General features: G+C 46.5%; 1 protein-coding gene across 3 annotated transcripts in view; it reads left to right on the forward strand.

Annotated features, from left to right (window-relative positions):
- The first annotated feature begins 207 nt into the window (after positions 1–207).
- The window catches only part of ADORA1 (adenosine A1 receptor), a 40,046-nt gene continuing 15,017 nt past the window's right edge, over positions 208–25,236 (forward strand). Inside the window, exons 1-2 of one of the 3 annotated variants that reach the window (XM_070384519.1) lie at positions 208–618; positions 1,434–1,866. In XM_070384519.1, coding sequence (XP_070240620.1) covers positions 1,526–1,866 — 341 coding nt within the window. In that variant the 5' untranslated portion in view covers positions 208–618; positions 1,434–1,525. Of the gene's footprint in view, positions 619–659; positions 1,867–25,236 lie in introns of those variants that run through there. The other 2 variants (XM_014477038.2, XM_005891878.3) reach the window with 2 other exon arrangements.

The following is a 25,236-nucleotide window of genomic DNA, read 5'->3' on the forward strand; positions in this document are numbered from 1 at the left end:
CCACCTCTCGGAGTTCACCCAAACCCAGGTCCATCGAGTCGGTGATGCCATCCAGCCATCTCATCCTCTGTCGTCCCCTTCTCCTCCTGCCCCCAATCCCTCCCAGCATCAGAGTCTTTTCCAATGAGTCAACTGGAAGAACATTAGCGCCTAAGAAAATGCAGGGGCTGGTTTCATGGGAAAGGAGGGTTTCAGCTCTGAGGGGTAGGAGAGTGTGCCAGGGCTTCCAACTGACTGTTGAGGCAAATGGAGAAGGGGCGTCCTAGAGACTCGCAGGTGCCATGCCCTGCTGTGACCTGGATTCGCACATCAGACCCTACGGAAAGGTCTTCTCTCACTCGGAATCACGGCCTTTGTTTAGAGGAGGGGATGAGGGAGGAGACAGAGGCCCAGGAGGGAGGGGCCGGGGCCGCCCCCGCCGCTCCGGCTGTGCGGAGCCGGGCAGCCTCGCTCCCGCGCCGGGCGACGGAGGCGCCGGGCGCCAGAGTTGAGTCTCAGCCAGTTTACTCTCCCTCTGGATTCTTCAAGCATCCCTGGAGCGAGCGACTGCGCACGGCGTGGAGGTAGGAGGGCGCTTGGACGGAGCCGTTCAGGTGGCTCGGAGCTCTGCCAGCTTTGGTAAGTCTGTACCTCGTTCGCCTGCCGGTCATCCCCAGTGGGGATGAAGGAAAGGGCTGACAGGGACTCCTAGAATCCCCCCCACCCCGGGACCGAATGTTTACGAGGGTCCCTGGCAGAGCCGGACCGGGATTGGGGACAGCTAGGAAGCAGGAGCCAGCCGTGTCTCAGGTGGGAGGGGGGGTGCCTATGGCATGCATGCGCGGCAAAGTGGGAGACGGGGATCCCCGCACCCTGGCCGCTGCTGGGCTCAGTCCTCCACACCCGCGTCTGCCAGACCAGTCCCAGGTGCGAAACTGGGGCGCTACCTCTTTAAAAGCGTCCAGTCTGAGCCTCTGCTGCACCATGTGATTGCTTGAAAGGCAGGGCTGGGAGCCTGGAGGATGGTGAACCGCTGCGCGGAGCCCAGAGCCCAGCCCAGTCTGGCGCAGCCTCTAGCCTCAGGAGGCACCAGGTGCCCAGAACTTTGAGCACCGCCTCTGGGACTCGCTGGCCCCCAGCAGACAGGATGGTGAGCTCCCTGCATCCTGTTCTATGAGCATGGGTAGGTAGAGTCAGGCACCGGGAGCCCTGTGGGTTGTGTGTGTGCTGGGAACTGCCTCACACCTGATAAAAAAAAGCCAGTGGAGGAGTGAGTGCTGCTATTTTAAGTTGTTGAATGGATCCTCTGGGGTTGACAAGGAGAGGGGACAGAGATTAGGCAGAGAAAGGGTTAGCGTATCCCATCGGCTTGGGTAGGCACTAGATGTGCCAAGTGGGGCACATCTCCAAAGGGCAGCTGGAGTTCCAGAGCTGCCTGGCTCCCCTCCCCCCAGGCAGGCCTTCCCACCCTAGGCTTCCGTGACCACAGGTGCTTGCCTCCTGCCCCTTGGCGCCTGTCTGCTGATGTGCCCAGCCTGTGCCCACCATGCCGCCCTCCATCTCGGCCTTCCAGGCCGCATACATTGGCATCGAGGTGCTCATCGCCCTGGTCTCTGTGCCTGGGAACGTGCTGGTGATCTGGGCGGTGAAGGTGAATCAGGCCTTGCGGGATGCCACCTTCTGCTTCATCGCGTCACTGGCAGTGGCTGATGTGGCGGTGGGCGCGCTGGTCATCCCGCTCGCCATCCTCATCAACATTGGGCCGCGGACCTACTTCCACACCTGCCTCAAGGTCGCCTGCCCTGTCCTCATCCTCACTCAGAGCTCCATCCTGGCCCTGCTGGCAATTGCTGTTGACCGCTACCTCCGTGTCAAGATCCCACTCAGGTGAGTTTAGAGCAGCTGCAGGTACCCCATACCGGGAGGCTCGAGGGCCATGTGAAGAGGATAAAAGGTAGAACATAAAACCCCACGTGAGCCGGACTTTCCTGGGGCCGTTATGCCCCAGCTCTCACTCTGCAGCGCCAAGCTGAACTGAAGTTGAAGCAGGAAGGGGCTGGGTGGTTGGAAGAATGTGAACCTAGTAGTGCTTGGGCCCCCAGAGCTGAAGCTGCTGCTGCTCTCCTGATCCGGCCAGGGCACCTGAGGCTGCCTGTCCGGCCCGCGGAGGCGGTGGTGGGGAGGGGCTAGGTGGTGGAGCTGAACTCCACCTGTTTGAGGCAAGTAGAAAGAGCAGAGCAGGTTGCTCGGGTGGGCTGAGGGTGACGCACTGCAGACAGGGATGCTGCTTCTCTAGCCAGACCTGGGAAGGCTTCCTAAAGATACTCCATAGCTCTCCTGTTCTCCAGATACCCCTGCGCTAGCCAGCTCCAAGCTCCAGGGCTGTCCTGTCGAACCTAAGCAGTCTGATTACCTCTGCCCAACTCCCACTTACGGAATCTTCTGTTGCAGGGAGGAGGAGACAGGCTCTTAATGATCCCGTTCTGTTGTGAAACGGGTGTTTCTCCAGTCACAGCAGAGGTCCTTACGCTGTGTCCAGGCAGCACTACAGTGGGTGGCCCAATAATGGCCGTCCTCTCACGCAGGTGTCAAGCCCACACTGGGGTTCCTTCCCTGGGCCTGCCAGGCCATAGGCTCATCACCAGGCAGTGCCTGGGCCACCAAGTGCCAGCAAATGCCTGGGCACACTGCCAGTGCTGCCTTGCTGGGACATTCTTGTGAGGCGTGCTTGCCTCCTCCTTAAATCTTCTCACTGGTAGATTCCCTCTCTACTGTGAAGTTCTAGCCATCTTTGTCACCAGCCATCCCTGAAGTAGCTTCCATACGTGGGACATGGGGCCCCTGGCCTCACTTGATAATTTTCCCAAGCAAGCCTAGGCACCCACATTTGTCCTGTTTGTACATTTAATTTTTCAAAGCTTCTTTAATGCACCATTTTTTCCACCTCTTTTCAACATGATTCTGTGAGGGAGGTGAAGTGGAACCTGGTTAAGGGGAAACAGATCCAGAGGCTCTCCTGGGGCTGGCTGGGAACGCAGCCTTAATCCCACAGCCTCCCTTCCTTCCTGACCCGCCGTGTCCTGCCCCTCCATGCCGTGCTCTCTGCCTTGCTTACCCCCCTCACAACACCCGAGTTTTCTAGGAAAGGTGAAGACTGCTGCTCAAGCAAGAGGGGAAGGCAGCCCACAAAGCCTGTGAGCTGAGGGGCCTTCATGCTGTTATCAGCCCCAGGTCATGGCTGGCCTGTGCTGACGAACCTGGTTTCAGTCCATTAGAGTGGTCTGGGCCTCTGAGCCTGGCCATTACAACAAAGTGTTGCCACAATCGGAAAGTCATGCAGATGTGTGAATATAGGAAAGCTGCTTAAGAAATGTGGTCTACTGAGTGGGTGCCAAGGTGAGACAAAGGCCTGGCCGTGATGTAACAGTGATCACAGACTCACAGAATGTGCCCAACTTGTCCTGTGGGGGTGGGGATGGCTGTGCTGGCAGGAACTGCAGGCTCATTCCTGCAGAAGGCAGCTTCTGCCACTCCTTGCTTCAGCCTTGAGGCGGCAGAGTGGCGGCGGGGGAGGTGGTGGTCTTTAGGGGCTATCATTGGAGGGCCAAAGCGGAGGCTTTGGCGTAGAGGCTAAGACTGCAGGCCTGGGTTCAAATCCTTGCTATGAATTCCTAGCTTTATGACTTTAAGAAAGTCACTTATTCACCTCCTTCATTTTTAATTTCCATGTCAATAAAAGGAGACATTAATAATAGTACCTTCCTTCTAGGGTGCTTGGAAGAATATAATAAATTCCTACATATAAAGCACTTAGTACTGTATTATACAATTAGCATTATATGCAGTCCTTAAGTGGTAGGTTTCTTTTGTTGCTTTATTATCATTATTAACATATGGGTCTGAATAGGCAAGCCCTGTACTCCCACGCCCCACACGCTCAGCTCTTATATATAACACATATGCCCATACACACATGTGCACACACACATGTGCACACACACAACACACCACATTCCCGGGAGGTGTCAAACTACTACGAAACTATATTTATACATGTTTCTTCTCCCTTGCTAGATTGTCATGCCTCAAGGGCGGCAACCTAGCAGTGACCACATTTTGTTAATTCTTACAGATTCTCTAAAATGCCTAGCATAGTGTCTGGCACATAGCAAATGTCTACTCAATGAAAGTCAATTGAATTGGATGAGTGTTCAGAGTCACACGGTGAAGCCTCAGGCAGGCCTCCCAGGGGTCTGACCTCTAACCATCCTGCTGTGGCCTGTCTTCCTGGCTTCCCACCTCAGGATCAGGACCACAGCTGCCCATACCAGCTCAGGCAGCTGCTTCAGAGCCACGTATCAATAGTGCCTGCGAGAAAAAGGCTGCCAGGCCTGGCTTCCAAAGCTGGGATCCCAGAGGCTGGGCTGAAGTGACAGACTCCTCCAGGTCCTTGCTGGTCACTGCCTGGGTCCCTCCTGCAGGAGGAACAGCATGCACGGCTCCACTCTGGGCAGCTGGAGTCAGCAGGCTACTGGGCTGGGAGAATACCTCTCAGCCAGAGGCCCCCACGTACCTGATTGCTTGCCCTGACAAGCCAGTCCGAGGCGGATGGGACCCTGGGAGCCAGGGAGTAGCATTGCCTAAGCATTGGTGAAGCATGTATGGGGCATTCAGTGACAGGAGTTAGCTGGACCCCTTACTAAGCAAGGCATGATTGGACCAGTCAACCAGAACTTTTATTTCTTTCCATTTGGAAGTAACAGCAATTTTAAAAAGTTTAAATTGTTGATTCATCAATAACCTGTGGTTATTTACATGTATTTTACAGGTTATTTGTGTAGTACCTCCACATGTTTGGCAATGGATACCCTATCCCCCTCATTTCCTGCTTCTAGGGAACCCCTGGATTTTCTTGGTGGCACTGTGTCATCTTGATACCTACACCAGGGGCTTGTTATGGTGAGGAGTGCCACTCCCCAACCACCAAAGCCCTCTCTGTGGAAAGGGGATCTGAGCACAATCTGTCTGTCATCTGGGTTGGTGTGGGGGGAAGGGGTGATGGGCATTTGGGAGTAAGAAATACATGAGTTTGAACCTTGTTGTGTTACAAACTAGCTGTGCAACCTTTAATAAGCTATTTGATCTCTCTGAGCCTCCTCTTTGCCACCCCGCCCCTTGCTACCTGCATTCTGGATTTGAGGTCTCTGAGGTTCCTTTCACCTCTAACTTTCTATGGTTATTTCTCATCATGACTCCTGCCAATACTCTGTTGAAATCCTAGGAAGATTGTGTTGTGTTTTTTAGCTCCTAGTGGTGATGAGCTACACACAGTACTATATTTGTGTGTGTGTGTGTGTGCGTGTGTGTGCACGCGTGTGTGCATGCACTCAACCGCTCAGTCATGTCCAACTCTTTGCTGCCCCATGAACTGCAGCCTCCCTGGCTCCTCTGTCCATGGAATTTTTCAGGCAAGAATACTGAAGCAGGTTGCCATTTTCCCCTCCAAGGGATCTTCCCAACCCAAGGATTGAACCCGCATCTCCTGCATTGGCAGGCAGATTCTTTACCACCGGCCCCCTGTGAAGTAGTCATATTTTTTTTATTATTATTAAATGAGATAAAGCATAATGCTCATAGTTTCTTGCTGGTAGAGATTATTATCCCCATTCTAGATACTTCTATAGATAAACTAAAGTCTAAAGCTCAGAGCATTTCAGTAATTTGCTCAAATATCTTATCAGGAGCCGAGAGAGGATTTGAATCCAGGCCTAGTGCATGCATGCATGCATGCTAAATTGCTTCAGTTGTGTCCAACTCTTTGTGACCCTATGGACTGTAACCCACCAGGCTCCTCTGTCCATGGGATTCTCCAGGCAAGAATACTGGAATGGGTTGCCATTTCCTCCTCTAGGGGATCTTCCTGACCCAGTGATCCACATTTTATCTGTTATATCTCCTTCATTAGCAGGCCAATTCTTTACCACTAGCACGACCTGGGAAGCCCTTAACTAGTGAGCCCATGTGTATTTTGAATCAGCCTCTAGAAGCTATAGGATTTAAGGAGGAGTTGCCTCCAGGCTGTCAGTGGGGGTGATTTTGCTCCTTTTATTTTTACCATGGACTCTACACTCTGCTCCAGCCCATGCTTGACAGCTCTCTCTCCCTCCTCACCTTTTCTCCAGTGGGCATTTGAGCCTCTGGCAGCCCTGCCTCTGTCCACAGCTGGAGGCCTGCCCAACTGGGCTGCTGACCAGGGAAGTACAGCAGAGTGTGGGGGAGGCCAGATTACTGGACCAGAGCTCTGACAGGGAAAGAAATTTGATAGATTAAGGTATGTTTGCTCTTAGGCATCAATTTAGGCAACCCCAACTCTCCAGCTACCCTGGGCTTTTCTGGACAGGTTAAGTGCCTCCTGTTCTTGAACCAGCAGGCTCATCTGTGGCCTCAGGGTCCCAGAATAATTGCTCTTCCGTGGCACCATCTGCTTTCAGTAGACATAGGTCACCTCTAGCTCCTCTGTCTAAGGATGGGTTAGTCCTTGGCTTAGAGTGTCTGAGACAGAAGAGGAGTGACAGCAACCCTGAAGCCCAACTCCCTCACATGTGGAGAAGAGGAAACAGAAGCACAGAGTTCCAGCGTTTTCAAGGTCACTCAGCCACAGGCTGTTTTCTCCTCCTCATTCTGACTGTTGTTCCCCAGCCTCTGATGTAAAAGGCAATCGTCCTCAAGGACTAGAACAGAGAAATTCAGCCTCTACAGCTTGCCAGCAAATTCATGATGGGTCTAGAAAGGAAAAGTGATGGAGAGATGTCAGCTTTGTGATTAAAAAAGTAGTGTCTTTGCTTGGACTAGGGATAGCCTTCAGATGGGTTATGTTAAAGATCGTGCTAAGCACTCTGGATTAGATTCAGTGGTGAAAGCTCCCGCTAGCTGGCATTGGAATGGCATCTAGGAAGCCTCCAAGTGCTTTAGGAGCAAGATACCCTGGTGGAAATGCTGCTTGGAAGCAAGGGAACAGCCAAGATACCTTCTGGATAACCCCTCTACCCAGAGATCATGGGGTAGAGTTTTAGAGGCTGTGCCCTGACATTTTATATTTATTTCCAAGCATAAAAGCAATCCATATTTATTGTAAAAATTTTGAGAAATATAGAAAAGAATAAAGATGATAAAATGTTAGTAGCTCAGTCATGTCTGAGTCTTTGTGACTGTAGCCCACCAGGCTCCTCTGTCCATGGAGTCCTCTGGGCAAGGATACTGGAGTGGGTAACCATTCCCTCCTCCAGAGGATCTTCTTAACCCAAGGATCAAACCTGGATCTCCCACATTGTGGACAGATTCTTTACCATCTGAGCCACTCAGGTCTCCAAAATTACCAGTAATTCTGCCACCTGCACATGACTACTGTTAACTTTCTGGTGTTCCAGAAAATTTTCCCACATAGATGATAGATGGATAGATAGATAATTATGTTTTTATGTAGTTGAGTACATCAATGATTTTTATATCCTATTTTATTCACTTAATGTTATAAGCATTTCCCCATCAATAAAAATATTTTCTAAGGATTTTTATAATGATATAATATTGAATTGGCTTTTTACTCATCTTTTAGGTCTTAGCTAAAACAGCACCTTCATAGAGAGGCCTTCTCTGGCCCCCTCCTCAGCTAACCCAGTTTCATTTCCTCTGTTATTTACTTAGGTTGGATATATTTCTCCTTCCCATCTCTCCTGGCCCAGGTAGTTCTTTCTGGATTTAGTAAGCACCGAAAGGGCAGGAACACATCTGCTCACATACTGATGTCTATCCCATGCCTGGCACAGAATAGCCATGCTGTAAACATTTTTAAATAAATGATTATCACATTTTGTTGATTCATTCTTATAATTTTGACTTTTTAGATTATTATTGATTTTTAAATTTTTACAAATGACACTGCAGTGATATCCACAGTTCACATTGTTTGTAGGATCAGGGCCAAGCCTAGAACTCTGGATTGTGCCTCCTAGTAAATGGCACAGCTTCTACCTGTAAGAGATTTTACAAGTTTACATATTCCCCAACTCCTTGTCCTCCTACTCTCCCTGCTCCTCCTGCCCAGTTTCATGAAAACTGCAAATCTCCACAGCTGCATGTGGCATTGCTCTGCTCATTTGCCCTTCTGGGCTAGGTAGGGCAGGAATGACTGGGCCCCAAGGCCAGTCCACAGGAGGCCTGGGCATCCTGTTTCTTTGTGTCTTGGTCAGGAGAGCACCCCCTAGAGGAGAGGGGCTTGGAGTATGGTACTTCTTGGTTGGCCTCATCCGCAGGGTGGGCACAGGACAGAAAAGAAGAAGGGTACCTGACTCCTTGAACTGCATGAATCACCTCTTTAGCCTCAGTCTCTTAACTCAAGCCCAGAGGAGGCTATCAGCTGCTGCAGAAGAAAGAAAAGGCTAGCAGCCGAAGGTGGGGTGGGATACAGAGGAGAGACAGGTAGGTGGGCCTTGGTATTCGTATCTCCTTGGAAATACTGGCTTGGGGGTGGGCAGACAGAGTGGGGAAGCTGGCAATGGACTTCCCTGACCCCTTCCCCAAAAAAAGGAGATCAGACATCTTATCTTGCAATGTTCCTCACCTTGGAATTTTTTTTCTTTAGCAGGATCACAGGGAGCTGTTCAGTTAGGGAGCTGGTTATATCCATTTGTCTATTTCATAAACATACTTTTTTGTACTGACCATTTATTGGGTACTTTGTGGGGCCTGGGGATACAGAGATGGGTGGGTTGGTTTGGTCTCTATCTCTGTCTGGGGGTGCTTAGATGCTGCTGAAGTTGTGGATTCCTATATGCCAAGGTGGCCAAGTAGAAAATCCCAACCTGTCTATGGTGGGAGTAGGGGTAGCTGGAGAGCTGGAATCCAGCCCCTGACCCTTTGCAGTGCTTGGGCTAGTTGTCTGGGCCTGACTCCACATCCACTGTCTGTAGCCCCGGTCATGGTAGAGAGGGCCTTTGGGACTATCTTTCTACCACCTGCTTTCAGAACTCTGTTCTTCAGGAGAGGAGGGTAACTGATTTGTTAACCCTAATTTTTCTCCACTATGGTCAGAGGTTCATGACATTGTACAGTAGACAGGGATCAAGACCATCCCCATGCAAAAGAAATGCAAAAAAGCAAAATGGCTGTCTGAGGAGGCCTTACAAATAGCTGTGAAAAGAAGAGAAGCGAGAAGCAAAGGAGAAAAGGAAAGATATAAGCATCTGAATGCAGAGTTCCAAAGAATAGCAAGAAGAGATAAGAAAGCCTTCCTCAGTGATCAATGCAAAGAAATAGAGGAAAAAACAGAATGGGAAAGACTAGAGATGTCTTCAAGAAAATTAGAGACACCAAGGGAACATTTCATGCAAAGATGGGCTCAATAAAGGACAGAAATGGTATGGACCTAACAGAAGCAGAAGATATTAAGAAGAGGTGGCAAGAATATACAGAAAAACTGTACAAAAAGGATCTTCACGACCCAGATAATCCTGATGGTGTGATCACTCACCTAGAGCCAGACATCCTGGAATGTGAAGTCAATTGGGCCTTAGAAAGCATCACTACAAACAAAGCCAGTGGAGGTGATGGAATTCCAGTTGAACTATTTCAAATCCTGAAAGATGATGCTATGAAAGTGCTGCACTCAATATGCCAGAAAATTTGGAAAACTCAGCAGTGGCCACAGGACTGGAAAAGGTCAGTTTTCATTCCAATCCCAAAGAAAGGCAATGCCAAAGAATGCTCAAACTACCACACAATTGCACTCATCTCACATGCTAGTAAAGTAATGCTCAAAATTCTCCAAGCCAGGCTTCAGCAATATGTGAACCGTGAACCTCCAGATGTTCAAGCTGGTTTTAGAAAAGGCAGAGGAACCAGAGATCAAATTGCCAACATCTGCTGGATCATCAAAAAAGCAAGAGAGTTCCAGAAAAATATCTATTTCTGCTTTATTGACTATGCCAAAGCCCTTGACTGTGTGGATCACAATAAACTGTGGAAAATTCTGAAAGAGATGGGAATACCAGACCCCTGACCTTCCTTTTGAGAAACCTATATGCAGGTCAGGAAGCAACAGTTAGAACTGGACATGGAACAACAGACTGGTTCCAACTAGGAAAAGGAGTACGTCAAGGCTATATATTGTCACCCTGCTTATTTAACTTATATGCAGAGTACATCATGAGAAACCCTGGGCTGGAAGAAGCACAAGCTGGAATCAAGATTGCCGGGAGAAATATCAATAACCTCAGATATGCAGATGACACCACCCTCATGGCAGAAAGTGAAGAGGAACTAAAAAGCCTCTTGCTGAAAGTGAAAGAGGAGAGTGAAAACATTGGCTTAAAGCTCAACATTCAGATAATGAAGATCGTGGCATCTGGTCCCATCACTTCATGGGAAATAGATGGGGAAACAGTGTCAGACTTTATTTTGGGGGGCTCCAAAATCACTGCAGATGGTGATTGCAGCCATGAAATTAAAAGATTCTTACTCCTTGGAAGAAAAGTTATGACCAACCTAGACAGCATATTCAAAAGCAGAGACATTACTTTGCCAACAAAGGTCCATCTAGTCAAGGCTATGGTTTTTCCAGTGGTCCTGTATGGTTGTGAGAGTTGGACTGTGAAGAAAGCTGAGCACTGAAGAATTGATGCTTTTGAACTGTAGTGTTGGAGAAGACTCTTGAGAGTCCCTTGGACTGCAAGGAGATCCAACCAGTCCATTCTGAAGGAGATCAGTCCTGGGATTTCTTTGGAAGGAATGATGCTAAAGCTGAAACTCCAGTACTTTGGCCACCTCATGCAAAGAGTTGACTCATTGGAAAAGACTCTGATGCTGGGACGGATTGGGGCCAGGAGGAGAAGGGGACGACAGAGGATGAGATGGCTGGATGGCATCACTGATTCAATGGACGTGAGTCTGAGTGAACTCTGGGAGTTGGTGATGGACAGGGAGGCCTGGCGTGCTGTGATTCATGGGGTGGCAAAGAGTCGGACACAACTGAGCAACTGAACTGAACTGAATTTGTCTCCACACAGGGCCCTAATTTAGAGATATCTGTTCATTCATTCATAGGAGGCATCCTATGTGCCAGGCATTTTTATGGACACTTGAAATACATTCATTAATAGAACAAAGATTTTCATGGAGCTTGCAGGCTAGTTGGGTTGGTAGACAGATGCTAAATAAAAAACATAAAACCTAATATGTAGAGTGTTAGAAGGTAAAACATAGGGAGCCCAGCCTGGCACTCTGTTACAACCTAGAGGGGTGGGATGGGGTGAGGGAGGGAGGCTCAAGAGGGAGGGGATGTGTATAGAATTATGGCTGATTCGCATTGTTGTATGGCAGAAACCAACACAACGCTGTAAAGCAATTTTCCTCCAATTAAAACAGAAAAAAGAGCAGGGCAAATGAAATTGGAAATGCCAGGATAGGGGCTGGCGGGCTGGGGGTGGTGGTGGTGGTGTTGGTTTTGCAATTATTAATGGAGTGATAATTGAGGCTTTCTTGAGAAGATGCTGTTTGAGCACAAACTTGGGGATGAGGAACTCTGCCATGCAGATATTGGGAGAATAATCCACGCTGAGGAAATAATTAGAGCAAAGTTTCTGGGGAAGAAATGTACCCAAAGTGGTAGCAAGGAAGTCTGTGCAGCTGAGAAAAAGGAGAGAGTGGTTGAAGATAAGGCTGAAAAGTTTATAAACTGCTGGCTTGGAAGCCACTGGAAGGACATTGGCTTTTACTCTGAGGGAAATGGGAAGCTATTACAGGTTTAGAACAAGGAAGTGATATGATATTACTGACTTAGGTTTTCAGTGCTCACTCTGACTGATGTGTGGAAATAGAGTGGAAAGCAGAAATTCAGGCAAGAGAAGAGGGAAGTGACTTGAATCAGAATGGTAAAATAGGAAGCAGAGGAGATGGTAAGAAGTGATTAATTCTGGGTGTACACTTTCAATTTTTAACATTTTGTATTGTTTTTACTGTATCCTTCCCTGGTTGGCTGAGATGGTAAAGAATCTGCCTGCAATGAGGGAGACCTGGGTTCAGTTCCTGGGTTGGGAAGATCTCCTGGAGGAGGGCATGGCAATCCACTACAGTACTCTTGTCTAGAGAATCCCTATGGACAGAGGAGCCTGGTGGGCTGCAGTCCATACAGTCGCAGAGTCAGACATGACTAAGGGACTAAGCACACCCTTTTTATTGGGATAAAATATTCACACAATAAAGTACATAGTCTTACATGTACAGCTAAATAAACTTTTTCACATATGGATATATCTATGTAACTACCACCCAGATCAATATTTGGAACAATTTCAGCACCCTTAAGGTACTTTCCAAAAGATAATCACTATTCTTTTATCCCCATAGATTGATGTTGCCTGTTTTTGAACTTTTATAAAGGGAATTGAGTAGTATACCCTCCTTTCTGTCTGGCTTCTGAAGCTTAAAATTGTGTCTGAGATTTATCTGTACTATTGAATGAAATAGTAGGTTTTGCTTTTTTTTTTTTTTTTTTCTCATTGTTATTAGAATTCCATTGAATGAATATGCCATGATCTGTTTAATTCTGGATATATTTGGAAGAAAGAAAAATATGTTTATGGCTTGAATGTGGAGTGTGAGAGAAAGAAGAGTTGAGAATGACCAAGATTTTAGTTCTAAGCAACTGGAAGTATGGAATGTGCATTTCCAAGGTGGAAAAGGCTATAGGTGATACAAGTTGTGGGAGCAGTAAAAGGAGTTCAGATTTAGACATGTTGAATTGTCTGTATCTATTAAATACCTCAGTGAAATGTTGAGCAGGCAGCTGGATGGATATACGAGGATAGAGTTCAGGAGAGAAGTCTGGGCTGGGGATGTGAATGTGAGAGCCATTGGCATGTAGATAGTGTTTAAATCCATAAGGCTAGATGAGCTCACCAAGAGAGAAAGTGGAAATAAAGAAGAGGATGCAGATGATATGATACTATACATAGAAAATTCTAAAGACACCATCAGAAAACTACCAGAGTTCATCAATGAACTTGGTAAAGTTGTAAGATACTAAATTAATATACAGAAATCGGCTGCATTTCTATATACTAACAATGAAATATCAGAAAGAGAAATTAAGAAAACAATCTCATTTACCATTGCACCCAAAAGAATACAATACCTGGGGATAAACCTACCTAAAAGACAAAAGATCTGTAGTCTGAAAACTGTAAGACATCAATGAAAGAAACTGAAGATGATGCAAACAGATGGAAAGATACACCATGTTCTTGGATTAGAAGAATTGATATTGTTTAAATGACTATACTACCCAAGGCAATCTACAAATTCAGTGCAATCGCTGTCAAAATACCAATGTCACTTTTCACATTTGTATGGAAAGACAAAAGACACAGAATATAATCTTGACACAATCTTGAGAAAGAAGAACAGAGCTGGAGGAATCACATTCCTTGCCTTACGTAATCAAAACAGTATGGTAGTCACACAAAACACACACACACGGATCAATGGAACAGAACAGAGATCCGAGAAATAAACCCATGCACGTATGGTCAGTTAATCTGCGACACAGTAGGCAAGAGTAAACAATGGAGAAAAGATGATCTTTTCACAAGTGGTGCTGGGAAAACTGCTGCTGCTAAGTCGCTTCAGTCGAGTCCGACTCTGTGCGACCCCGTAGACGGCAGCCCAACAGGCTCCGCCGTCCCTGGGATTCTCCAGGCAAGAACACTGGAGTGGGTTGCCATTTCCTTCTCCAGTGCATGAAAGTGAAAAGTGAAAGTGAAGTCGCTCAGTCGTGTCCGATTCTTAGCGACTCCATGGACTGCAGCCTACCAGGCTCCTCCATCCATGGGACTTTCCAGGCAAGAGTACTGGAGTGGGGTACCATTGCCTTCTGGATAGTTACATGTTAAAGAATGAAATTACAACATTCTCTCATACTGCATACAAAAATAAAGTCAAAATGGATTAAAAACCTAAATGTAAGACTGGATACTGTGAAACTGCTAGAGGAAAAACATAGGTAGAACACTCTTTGACATAAATCTCAGCAATATTTTTTTTGGATCCATCTCCTAGAGTATTGGAAATAAAAATAAAAACAACAAATGGGACCTAATTAAACTTAAAGTCTTTTGCACAGCAAGGGAAACCATAGACAAAATGAAAAAGCAACCTACTGAAGGGGAGAAAATATTTATAAACAGTATGACACAATATGGGATTAATATTCCACACATATATAAACAGCTTACACGACTCAAAGTTAAAAAAAAAAAAAGCTTAAAAAGTTGGCAGAAGAACTGAATACACATTTTTCCAGAGAGGAAATGCAGATGCCCAGAAGGCACATAAAAAATGCTCAACATCACTAATTATCAGGGAAATGCAAATCAAAACCACAATGACACAGCAACTCACACCTGTCAGAATGCTGTGGTTGTTGTTCAGCTGCTAAGTCAAGTCTGACTCTGCGACCCATGGACTGCAGCATGCCAGGTTTCTTTGTCCTTCACTGTTGCCTGGAATTTGCTTAAATTCATGTCCACTGAGTCAGTGATGCCATCCAACCATCCCATCATCTGTTGCTCATTCTCCTCCTGCCTTCAGGCTCTCCCAGCAGCAGGGTCTTTTCCAGTGAGTCAACTCTTCACAACAGATAGCCGAAGTATTGGAGTTTCAGCTTCAGCATTAGTCCTTCCAATGAATATTCAGGGTTGACTGGTTCTAATCTCCTGTTGTCCAAGAGACTCTCAAGAGTCTTCTCCAGCACAGCAGTTTAAAAGCATCAATTCTTGATGCTCAGCCTTCTTTATGGTACAGCTCTCACATCCATACATGACTACTGGAAAAACCATAGCTTTGACTATACACACCTTTGTCAGCAAAGTGATGTCTCTGCCTTTTAATATGCTGTCTAGGTTTGTCATATCTTTACTTCCAAGGAGCAAGTGTCTTTTAATTTTATGGCTTAAGTCACCTTCCACAGTGATTTTGGAGCCTAAGAAAATGAGTTACTGTTTTCACTTTTTCCTCATCTATTTTCCATAAAGTGATGGGACTGGAGGCCATGATCTTTGTTTTTTGAATGTTGAGTTTTAAGCCACTTTTTCACTCTCCTCTTTCACTTTCATCAAGAGGCTCTTTAGTTCCTCTTCACCTTCTGCCATTAGAGTGGTATCATCTGCATATCTGAGGTTCTTAATATTTCTCCCAGCAGTCTTGATTCCAGCTTGTGATTCATCCAGCCTGATATTTCACATGATGTACTCTGCATATTAGTTAAATAAACAGGGTGACAATATACAGCTTGTTGTACTCCTTTCCCAATTTTGAACCAGTACATTGTTCCAAGTCCAGTTCTAACTGTTGCTTCTTGCCCTGCATACAGGTTTTTCAGGAAACAGGTAAAGTGGTCTGGTATTCCCAATCTCTTTAAGAATTATATGCAGTTTACTGTGATCCACACAGTCAAAGGCTTTAGTGTAGTCAATGAAGGAGAAGTAAATATTTTTATAGAATTCTCTTGCTTTTTCTATGATCCAGTGGATGTTGGCAGTTTTATCTTTGTTTCCTCTGCCTTTTCTAAATCCAGCTTGTACATCTGGAAGTTCTCTATTCATGTACTGTTGAAGCCTAGCTTGAAGGATTTTGAGTTTTCCACCATGTGAAATGAGCACAGTTGTACAGTAATTTGAGCATTCTTTGCCATTGTCTTTCTTTGGGATTGGAATGAAAACTGACCTTTTCCAGTCCTATGGCCACTGCTGAGTTTTCCAAATTTGCTGGAATATTGATTGCAGCACTTTCACAGCATCACCTTTTAGGATTTGAAGTAGCTAAACTGGAATTCCATCACCTCCACTAGCTTTGTTCATAGTAATGCTCCTAAGCCCCCCTTGACTTCATACTCCAGGATGTCTGGCTCTAGGTGAGTGATTGCACCATCATGGTTATCTGGGTCATGAAGATCTTTTTTGTTTTGTTCTGTTTATTCTTGCCACCTCTTCTTAATATCTTCTGCTTCTGTTAGGTCTATATCATTTCTGTCCTTTATTGAGCCTATCTTTGCATGAAATATTACCTTGGTATCTCTAATTTTCTTGAAGAAATCTCTTGTCTTTCCCACTCTATTGTTTTCCTCTATTTCTTTGCCTTGATCAATGAAGAAGTCTTTCTTATCTCTCCTTGCTATTCTCTGGAACTCTGCATTCAAATGGGTATATCTTTCCTTTTCTCCTTTGCCTTTTTCTTCTCTTCTTTTCTCAACTATTTGTAAGGCCTCCTCAGACAACCATTTCGCCTTCCTGCATTTCTTTTTCTTGGGGATGGTTTTGGTCACCACCTCTTGTACAGTGTTACAAACCTCCGTCCATAGTTCTTCAGGCTCTCTGTCTACCACTTCTAATCCCTTCAATCTATTCGTCACCTCCACTGTATAATCATAAGGGATTTGATTTAGGTCATACCTGAATGGTTTAGTGGTTTTCACTACTTTCTTCATTTTAAACCTGAATTTTCCAATAAGGAGTGGATAATCTGAGCCAGTCAGCTCCAAGTCTTATTTGTGCTGACTATATAGAGCTTCTCCATCTCTGGCTGCAAAGACTATAATCAATCCGATTTTGGTATTGACTATCTGGTGATGTCCATGTGTAGAGTCACCTCTTTCGTTGTTGGAAGAGCATGTTTGCTATGGTTAGTGCGTTCTCTTGGCAAAACTCTGTTAGCTTTGCCCTGCTTCATTTTGTACTCCAAGGCCAAACTTTCCTGTTACTCCAGATATCTCTGGACTTCCTAATTTTACATTTTAGTCCCCTACAATGAGAAGGATATCTTTTTTGGTGTTAGTTCTAGAAGGTCTTGTAGGTCTTCATAGAACCATTCAACTTCATCTTCTTTGGCATTAGTGGTTGGGGCATAGACTTGGATTACTGTGATGTTGAATCGTTTGCCTGTAAGAATGGATTTCATCAAAAAAGCCATTGTTGATGTTGGATTTTCACATGTTGGAAAGGATGTGAAGAAAAGAGAATCCTCCTACATTTTGGTAGGAAGGCAAATCGGTGAAACCACTGTGGAAAACAGTATGGAGGTTTCTTAAAAAACTAAAAATAGAACTACCATTTGAACCAGTAATTCTAGTACTGAGTATTTATCTGAAAAAAACAAAAACACTAATTCAGAAAGATACATGCATCCCAATATTCATAGAAGCATTATTTACAATTGCCAAGATATGGAAATAACCTGTGTCCATTAACAGATATGGATAAAGATGTGTGTGTGTGTGTGTATGCAATGGAATACTGAAAGTGAAAGTGTTGGTCACTGTTGTGTCTGACTCTTTGTGACCCTATGGACTGTAGCCCAACAGGCTCCTCTGTCCATGGAATTCTCCAGGGAAGAATACTGCAGTGGGTTGCCCTTTCCTTCTCCAGGGTAACTTCCTGACTCAGGGATCGAACCTGGGTCTCCTGCATTACAGGCAGATTCTTTTGTCTAAGCCACCAGGGAAACCCAATGGGATACTACTGAAACATAAAAGAGAAACAAAATTTTGCCATTTGCAGCAACATAGATGGATTTGGAAGGCATTATGCTAAGTGAAATAAATCAGACAGAGAAAGTCAAATACTGTATATCACTTATACATGGAATCTAAAAAATATAAGAAACTAGTGAACATAACAAAAAAGAAGCAGACTCATAGATACAGAGAACAAACTGGTGGTTTCTAGTGTGGGGAGCAGGCGGGGTGAAGGCAACACAGGGGTGGGTGAGTGGGATGTACAGACTATTGGTGTAACACAGGCTTAAGGGTGTATTGCACAGCATGGGGAATAGAGCCAAGATTTTGTAATAACTGTAAATAGAAAGCAACCTTTCAAAATTGTATAAGTATATTTTTTTAATTTAAAAAAGAAGAGGAAAGGACCAAGGACTGAGCATTAAGAGGTTGGGGAGATGAGACACCAGCAACCGAGACTAAAGGAGAGCCACAGATATTGGAAGAAACCCTGAGTCCCTAGCATGGTGTCCCAAAGGCCAGCTAGAGACAGCAGGTGAAGGGGGACCAAGAGGCTGGCTGCCACATGCTGCCAGTGTGGCAAGGGAGGCGAAGACTGAGAATTACCATTAGCAGGAGCAATGTTAATAGATGGTGGGAGAAAAATGTCTAATTGAAGAGGACTCAGGAGAGAAGATGAACGGAATCGAAGGCAGCTGGCACAGATTACTCCTTTGAGGAATTTTGTTGCAGAGCGCAAAGGCAGGAGGCAGGAGTTGCCTGGGGAAATGGGAGCGAGGCATTTTGCTCTGTTTTTGCTGAGGAGGGACATTGGTATGTCTGTGTACTTACTGAGACAATTTAGTAGAGAGTGCAAAACTAACAGTAAGATAAAGAAGAGAATTTCTGGATTGATGTTGTTGTTCAGACGAACAGAGCTGGGACCTGGGCAAACTCTGAGGGGTTGGCTTTAGAGGAGCATGGGGGTCATCTAACTGGCAGGAAGGCAGGGTGTGGGCACTGGTAGGTGAAGTTCTTTTCTGAGTGTTTCGGTTTTCTTAGCAGTGGGAAGCAAGGTCATCAGATGAGAGGGAGGAGGTGATGGAGAGAGTAGAAAGTGTGAAATAATTCTTTAGGAAATGGGAAAATGACTAGATTCAGCAAATCTAGTACAATTGGAGGCAGCATTAAGGGCCCACCTGAAGTTCATGGTGATCAATAGGAGTGTTCAGCTGCATGGGCACAGGCATAGAGCAGGTGAACAATTCATTCTTTCACTTAATCAGAAGTGCCAGATTCCTTGCCAGGCATTGTGTATCTTACAATGGCCAAGATGTCAGCCCTGATCCCTGCCCTTGTGGAATTTAGAGACTAGTGGGAGTGAACCAAGACCCAGATAGTATTAATGCGTATATATGTGGAATCTAGAAAAATGGTACAGATGAACCTATTTGCAGGGCAGGAATAGAGACACAGATGTATAGAACAGACTTGTGGACATGGGGTATGAGTGGGGGAAGGAGAAGGTGGGACGAATTGAGGAGTAGCATTGACATATATACACTACCATGTATAAAATAGATAGCTAGTGGGAAGCTACTGTATGACACAGGAAGCTCAGCTCGGTGCTCTGTGACAAACTAGAGGGATGGGGTGGGAGCAAGATTCAAGGGCGGATATATGTATACATGTAGCTGATATAGCTGATTCAGCGTTCCTGGTAGCTCAGTTGGTGAAGAATACACCTGCAATGCAGGAGACCCTGGTTCAATTCCTGGGTTGGGAAGATACTCTGGAGAAGGGAAAGTCTACCCACCCCAGTATTCTGGCCTGGAGGATTCCATGGACTGTATAGTCCATGGGGTCACAAAGAGTTGGACATGACTGAGCAACTTGCACTTGCACAGCTGATTCACTTTGTTGTACAGCAGAAACTAATACAACATTGTAAAGCAATTATACGCCAATAAAAAATTTAAAAAGCAAACACAAGCAGGTAGCTACAATTGCAACTTGAAAAGAATTTGAGGAAGGAAGCCATCCTGGAATCCACTGTAGCTGGCACTTGACTTTGGCTTCTGCAGACTTCGTGTCAGTCCAGCTCACTCGGGGTCCAAGCACTAAGGCAGGATCTTGTAGGCCCCAGGTGGTTCATGGTCAAGAGTTTGGTTTGGATTCTAGGTGCACAGTGAAGCCTTTGAGTGCTTGAAGCAGGGAATGACATAGTCCAGATTACATTTTTAAAATGTCAAGTCCTTAACAAAAGAGAAGCAAATCAAATCCAGTGATACATAAAAAGGGTAATATATCACAACCAAACAGGTTTTATCCCAAGTATTCAGGTATGGTTTAACATTTGAAAAAAATGAGTATCTTTACCACAGTACTGTAAGGTCACTCTGCCTGGTGTGTGGAGAATGGTTTAGAGCGGATAAGAGGAGACAGTAAGAGACCATGGCTCAGGCGGGGGTTGGGGCAGGCAGGTAGCCAAGGAGGCAGTGGCGATGGAGAGAGCTGCAGAGACTGCAGGCATGTTAGCATTAGAACCAGCTGGTAAAGAACTGGATGTGCAAAGTAGGAGAGGGATCAAGTGTGACTCCCCCAGATGAAGGCTGAAGCCACGGGGTGGACGGTGGTGCCATTTCTGGAGACAGGGAATGGTGAGGAAGGGAGGAATTGGAGAGGGGGCGACTCAGATCCTAGTAGGTATTCAAGTGGAATTGATGCAATGGCAGGTCTGGTGCTGGTCTCTCTCTTGCTGATTCACCAGCTTCTGTCCTTTTCATGTGGTCCAACAAACAGCCTTTTGGCCTCAAACCGCCTTCTTTAAGGAGTCCCTCAAACATCGAGCAAGCTTCCCGGGTGCCTCCAGCTGCTGCGTGTATTGTTCCCACCTCAATTCTCAGGGGGAGACTGGCTGTCTTAGGCTGAAACCCCAGAAATAAGGACATGCGACTTTGGATTCCCTAAAGCTTCCAGAAGGAGGTGGCAGAGTTGGGGGTTTGTCCTTCTTGCCAGGCTTTATTTAGAATGAGGCACAGTGGTTTCTGTGATAGCGAAGGCCACCTCGAGCCTCTGCCCATCCTCAGTCAGCCGGGCGCTCTCCGCAGATACTCTGTGTCCACGGCCTCATTTCCCACCCTCATCGCTGGAACCCGCCAGTGACCAGGCACTGTGCTGCTGCTGCCCAGTCACTCAGTCGTGTCCAGCTCTTTGCGACCCCAGGGACTGTAGCCTGCCAGGCTCCTCTGTCCGTGGGATTCTCCAGGCAAGAATACTGGAGCGGGTTGCCATTTTCTTCTCCAGGTCTGGCAGTGTGGACTGTGTTAATCCTCTGCACAATGGTTGTTCCTCTCCCACTCCACAGCAGGGTCCTCTCACAGCTGCTATATTGGGCACTGGGGGCCTGGTTTTAGCTAACACAGTAAAGAAGATGGTCAACCAGTAAGGAGGCAGTTATCAGCTCTAGACTAGCCCTAGTGGGCAGAGCAGGAGGGCTGGGGAAAGCCCCAGGCTGGCATAGGCCACACAGGGACAGGGTCTCTGTCGCCATGGACTGCTTGGTGGAGCACTGTTAACTCTTCTATGCAGAAACAATCTCCTTTAGCCTTGTGTAGCAGAGAAAGCTTTGCATTACAGTTTGTGGGGTTGGTGCCAGCCCTGAGGGCACCATGCAGTTGTTCTTAGAGTCCACAGGCTTCCGGTTCTCTGCTTCCCACCCCTGGGAAAGCAGGGACAAAGACTACAGGAGGGCAAGAGTTACTTCCTAGTCCTGTTTTTCTAGCCCAGTGGAACCAAGTGCTCTGATACATACCTACCCAGTTGGAATGGGAACATATCAGGCCATGATTCTCTTGGGGGTACCAGAGGGAAACGTTTCTTGGAAAAGAGCCTCTTAGCCCAGATATATTTCATTTTTTATTGAAGTATAATTGATTTACAATATTATATTAGTTTCAGGTGTACAACATAGTATTTGATATTTGTATACATTATAAAACAATCACCAGGATAAGTCTAGTTGATTTTTTACCATACAAAATTATTACACTATTATTGATGATATTTCCTATGTTGTATATTACATTCCCATGACTTATTTTACCCCAGATATTTAAAATTTTTATTTATTTTTAATTGAAGGATAATTGCTTTATACTATTGTATTGTTTTAATTTTATTTATTTTTAATTGGAGGATGATTGCTTTACAATATTGTCTTGGTTTCTGCCATATATCAACATGAACCAGCCATAAGTATACGTATATCCCCTCCCTCTTGGATCTCCCTCCTACCTCCCGCCCCATCCCACCCCTCTAGGTTGTACCAGAGCCTCCGGGTTGAGTTCTTTGAGTCAGATAGCAAATTCCCATTGGCTATTTTATGTGTGGCAGTGTGTATGTTTCCATGTTTCTCTCTCCACTCATCCCACTCTCCCCTCTGCCCCCCACGTGCCCGTAAGTCTGTTCTCTATGTCTGCATCTCAACTGCTTCCCTGCAAATAGATTCATCAGTGCCGTCCTTCTAGACTCCATATGTGCACATTAATATATGATATTTGCTTTCCTCTTTCTGACTTCACTCTGTATAATAGACTCTAGGTTCATCTACCTCAGAATGCACTCAAATGCATTCCTTTTTATAGCTCAGTGATTTTCCATTGTATATATATATACCACAGCTTCTATCCCAGATATTTTTAATGATCACCTTTTCAGAGAAACATCTCTCTGGTTCTGCTTTATGGAGGTACACGAGCAGAATGAGGGGCAAGAGCAGTATCCCCAGACAGATAGTTCAGGTGCTTAGAACTAGTCATCTTGGAGTAGCTACTTAACCTTTCTGATTAAGGTTACTTAACTTTAAGGTTAATTAAGGTTAACTACTCAGCCTTTCTGATTAATGGTGGCTATTACTATCGTCAAATAACCCAAACTTGGTTTCACTTACCACTTGCTCTTCTGCGGCCACTGTGGCCCCACAGGGAGGAAGCTCTTGCTGAGACGTGTTGCCTGCTCTGTGAGAGAAGGACCTGGTTCTCTTCACCTGCCTCACTGACTGTATTTTAGGACTGAACAACACATGCCTGACTGGCACTTAGTAGGTGGCTGGATCAGTGTTTGGTGGGGGAAGGAAGCGTTAGTGGGGCAGACTGAGTAGCTAGATTGAGAAGTCAGTTGGATATTTTATATTCACCTGCAGAGTGCAAATGCAGGTATTGGAGAGTGAAGTATTATTTTATTAAAACATCCCCAGGAGATCAGAGGAGTACAGGGTCTCATCAAGCTTATCTGGCAAGTTAGGGGGAGTATTCTGGCCTCCTGATCCCCAGCTCAGCTCGCGTTGGTCTCCATGCTCCTGTTTCTATAAGGAAAGGGTGTGAAGAGTCCCTCCTGAGCTCCGTTTACCTTCCCAAAGCCTCATCCTTCCCTTTCTGGAGGGCTGGCCTCTGAGGGAGCTTCCGTAAGGGCTCCCCTGGGGGCCGGCAGATCCATAAATCCTCTCTGGGGAGGAAAACATTCAGTGTGTTAGAGGCCCACTGTGCTCAGCAGATGCACCTGATGTGGTTCCCTATCCTCTGTGGAGGAAACACAACCCCGCACCCCATGTTATGGGTTGCTGGTGCTGCCTCGTGTGCATGGTCCAGTAGGGCCCGAGAGAGACACCGTCACCACTCAGGCCCAGGGGCTGACAGTCTGGGCGCAGCCAGCACACCAGCGAGGGGTGTGACGGCATGACACCCCTGCCGTCATCACCATTAGTCATGACAGGAGGCCCCGGTGGTTTTAGGCTCTTAGTGGTGTGTGTGTGTGTGTGTGTGTGTTTAGGGAGCTATAGCTTTTTATTTTTTAAGGCCAAGAAATTCTATTCTGGATTTGCAGCCCTTTCATTCAATTCTCATTCCAGTCCTTCATTCAAGGCCTAGGGGAGAGGCCCAGCAAGCTAATCTCTTTTCTGTTTGTGCCCCCACCCAATCCTCATGCCTCACCCCCACCTTTCTGATGTGGAAATACAATGTGTTCAAGTCAAGAAATGTTTTCTGACAACACAAGTCCTGCCCCCAAGGGCACAGCCCCATAGGCTGATGGGTAAGACTGGCAGTTTACCAGTTGCACGCACCAGGAGGCCTGAGCAGCCTGGTTCACACACAAGCACACAGGGCCAAGGTTACTCCCCCGCCTAGGACACTCAGTGTCTCCTTCACAGTGTCCAGCATAGTTTCTGCCCATTTTTGGTATCCAATACCTGATCAATAAATGAATGGTAATAGTAGCAAGTGACTCTTGAACACCTAATATTTGCTAGGCCCTGTGCTAAATGCTTTGTGTGGATTCTCTTGTTTAAATCCTTACACAATTTTATGAAGAGGAGCTAATAGTATTTTTTATAGTCAATAAAGTTATAATATGACTCTTGAACACCTAATATTTGCTAGGCCCTGTGCTAAATGCTTTGTGTGGATTCTCTTGTTTTCCTCATTTTCTGGGGAAGCTAAGGCTCAGAGAGGTTAAACAGCTTGATATTAGTCACAGAGCAGCAAAGTGTAACTGGGGTTGTTGAATGAGCAACTGAACAGATGAATGAAAAGACTTGTCTTTGAGCCTTGACTCCACCGTTAGTGCTGGGTGGTTTTGGATAAACCACTTACCTCTTTGGGTTTCGGTTCCCACATATATAGAATGGGTGCAATTGCTAACCATACTGCAGAGAGCTGTCTGTAAGGCAGTGCTCTCAGAACAGAAGAGGACAAGGCTCCTTGCTCAGGGGTCAGCTGGCTCTGGGTGTGTCTGGGGGGAGGCAGGACCCCCAGTGCTCCAGCCCCACCTGTCCTCTGGTTGCAGCGCAGAGGAAGACCCACGAGTTGGGCAGCCGGGCTCACAGAAGGGCCAGAGGAGCTAACGCTGGCAGCAGGGCAATGGCTGTGCGAGGGGACAGGAACGCGTGAGGCCGACACAGCTGCCGCTGGGAGGCGATAAGGCAGGAGGCGGGTGCTGCCGCGTGCCTGGCTGGGGCCTCGCGTGTCTCTGGAGCCGACATTTAGAAAGAGCACCTCTTCCCTCTTGGGTGTTATGCCGTGTTGTCTCCCCCTCACCAGAGCTGACACAGCTTCTGGCTGCTGGGAGAGGGCCATCCACCTCCAGCACAGTGGACTGGCGGCTCCACACCAACAACTCCCTGACCACACAAGGTCAGCAGGCACCTTGGGGCTGGTGGGGGGAACTCAGCCACTGGACGTGCAGGCTAGCATTGAGCTTGAAGTCCTCAGTGTTGAGCAGCTCTAGGGCCTCAAGGGTCTGGACAGGAGTGGTTGTCACCTCCCACTGCTGACGTCCACAAAGGCAAGAAGGGGACACTCTTTGGGCCCCTGTCTTCCGGTCAGAACATGGCCTGAGTCTGAGCTCAGTCTACTGTTGATTTAAAGAAAAGAAGGGAAACACTTGGGAGGAGAATCAAGGATAAGGGAACCCCTCCCCAACCAAGGAGACTTGATTCCTTCATTTTCCCAGGGCAGAGAGAGGCTGGGAGCCAGCAGCCCTGAGGCTGGAACTCAGACTGCACCCACAGACTGCACCATCAGACTGTTCCCATCAGACTGCACCCATCATCAGACTGCACCCAACATCAGACTGCACCATCAGACTGTACCATCAGACTGCACCCACCATCAGACTGCACCCACCATCAGACTGCACCCATCAGACTTCACCCATCA

This window comes from Bos mutus, chromosome 16 (assembly GCF_027580195.1).
Source record: "Bos mutus isolate GX-2022 chromosome 16, NWIPB_WYAK_1.1, whole genome shotgun sequence".
Taxonomy (NCBI): Eukaryota; Metazoa; Chordata; class Mammalia; order Artiodactyla; family Bovidae; genus Bos; species Bos mutus.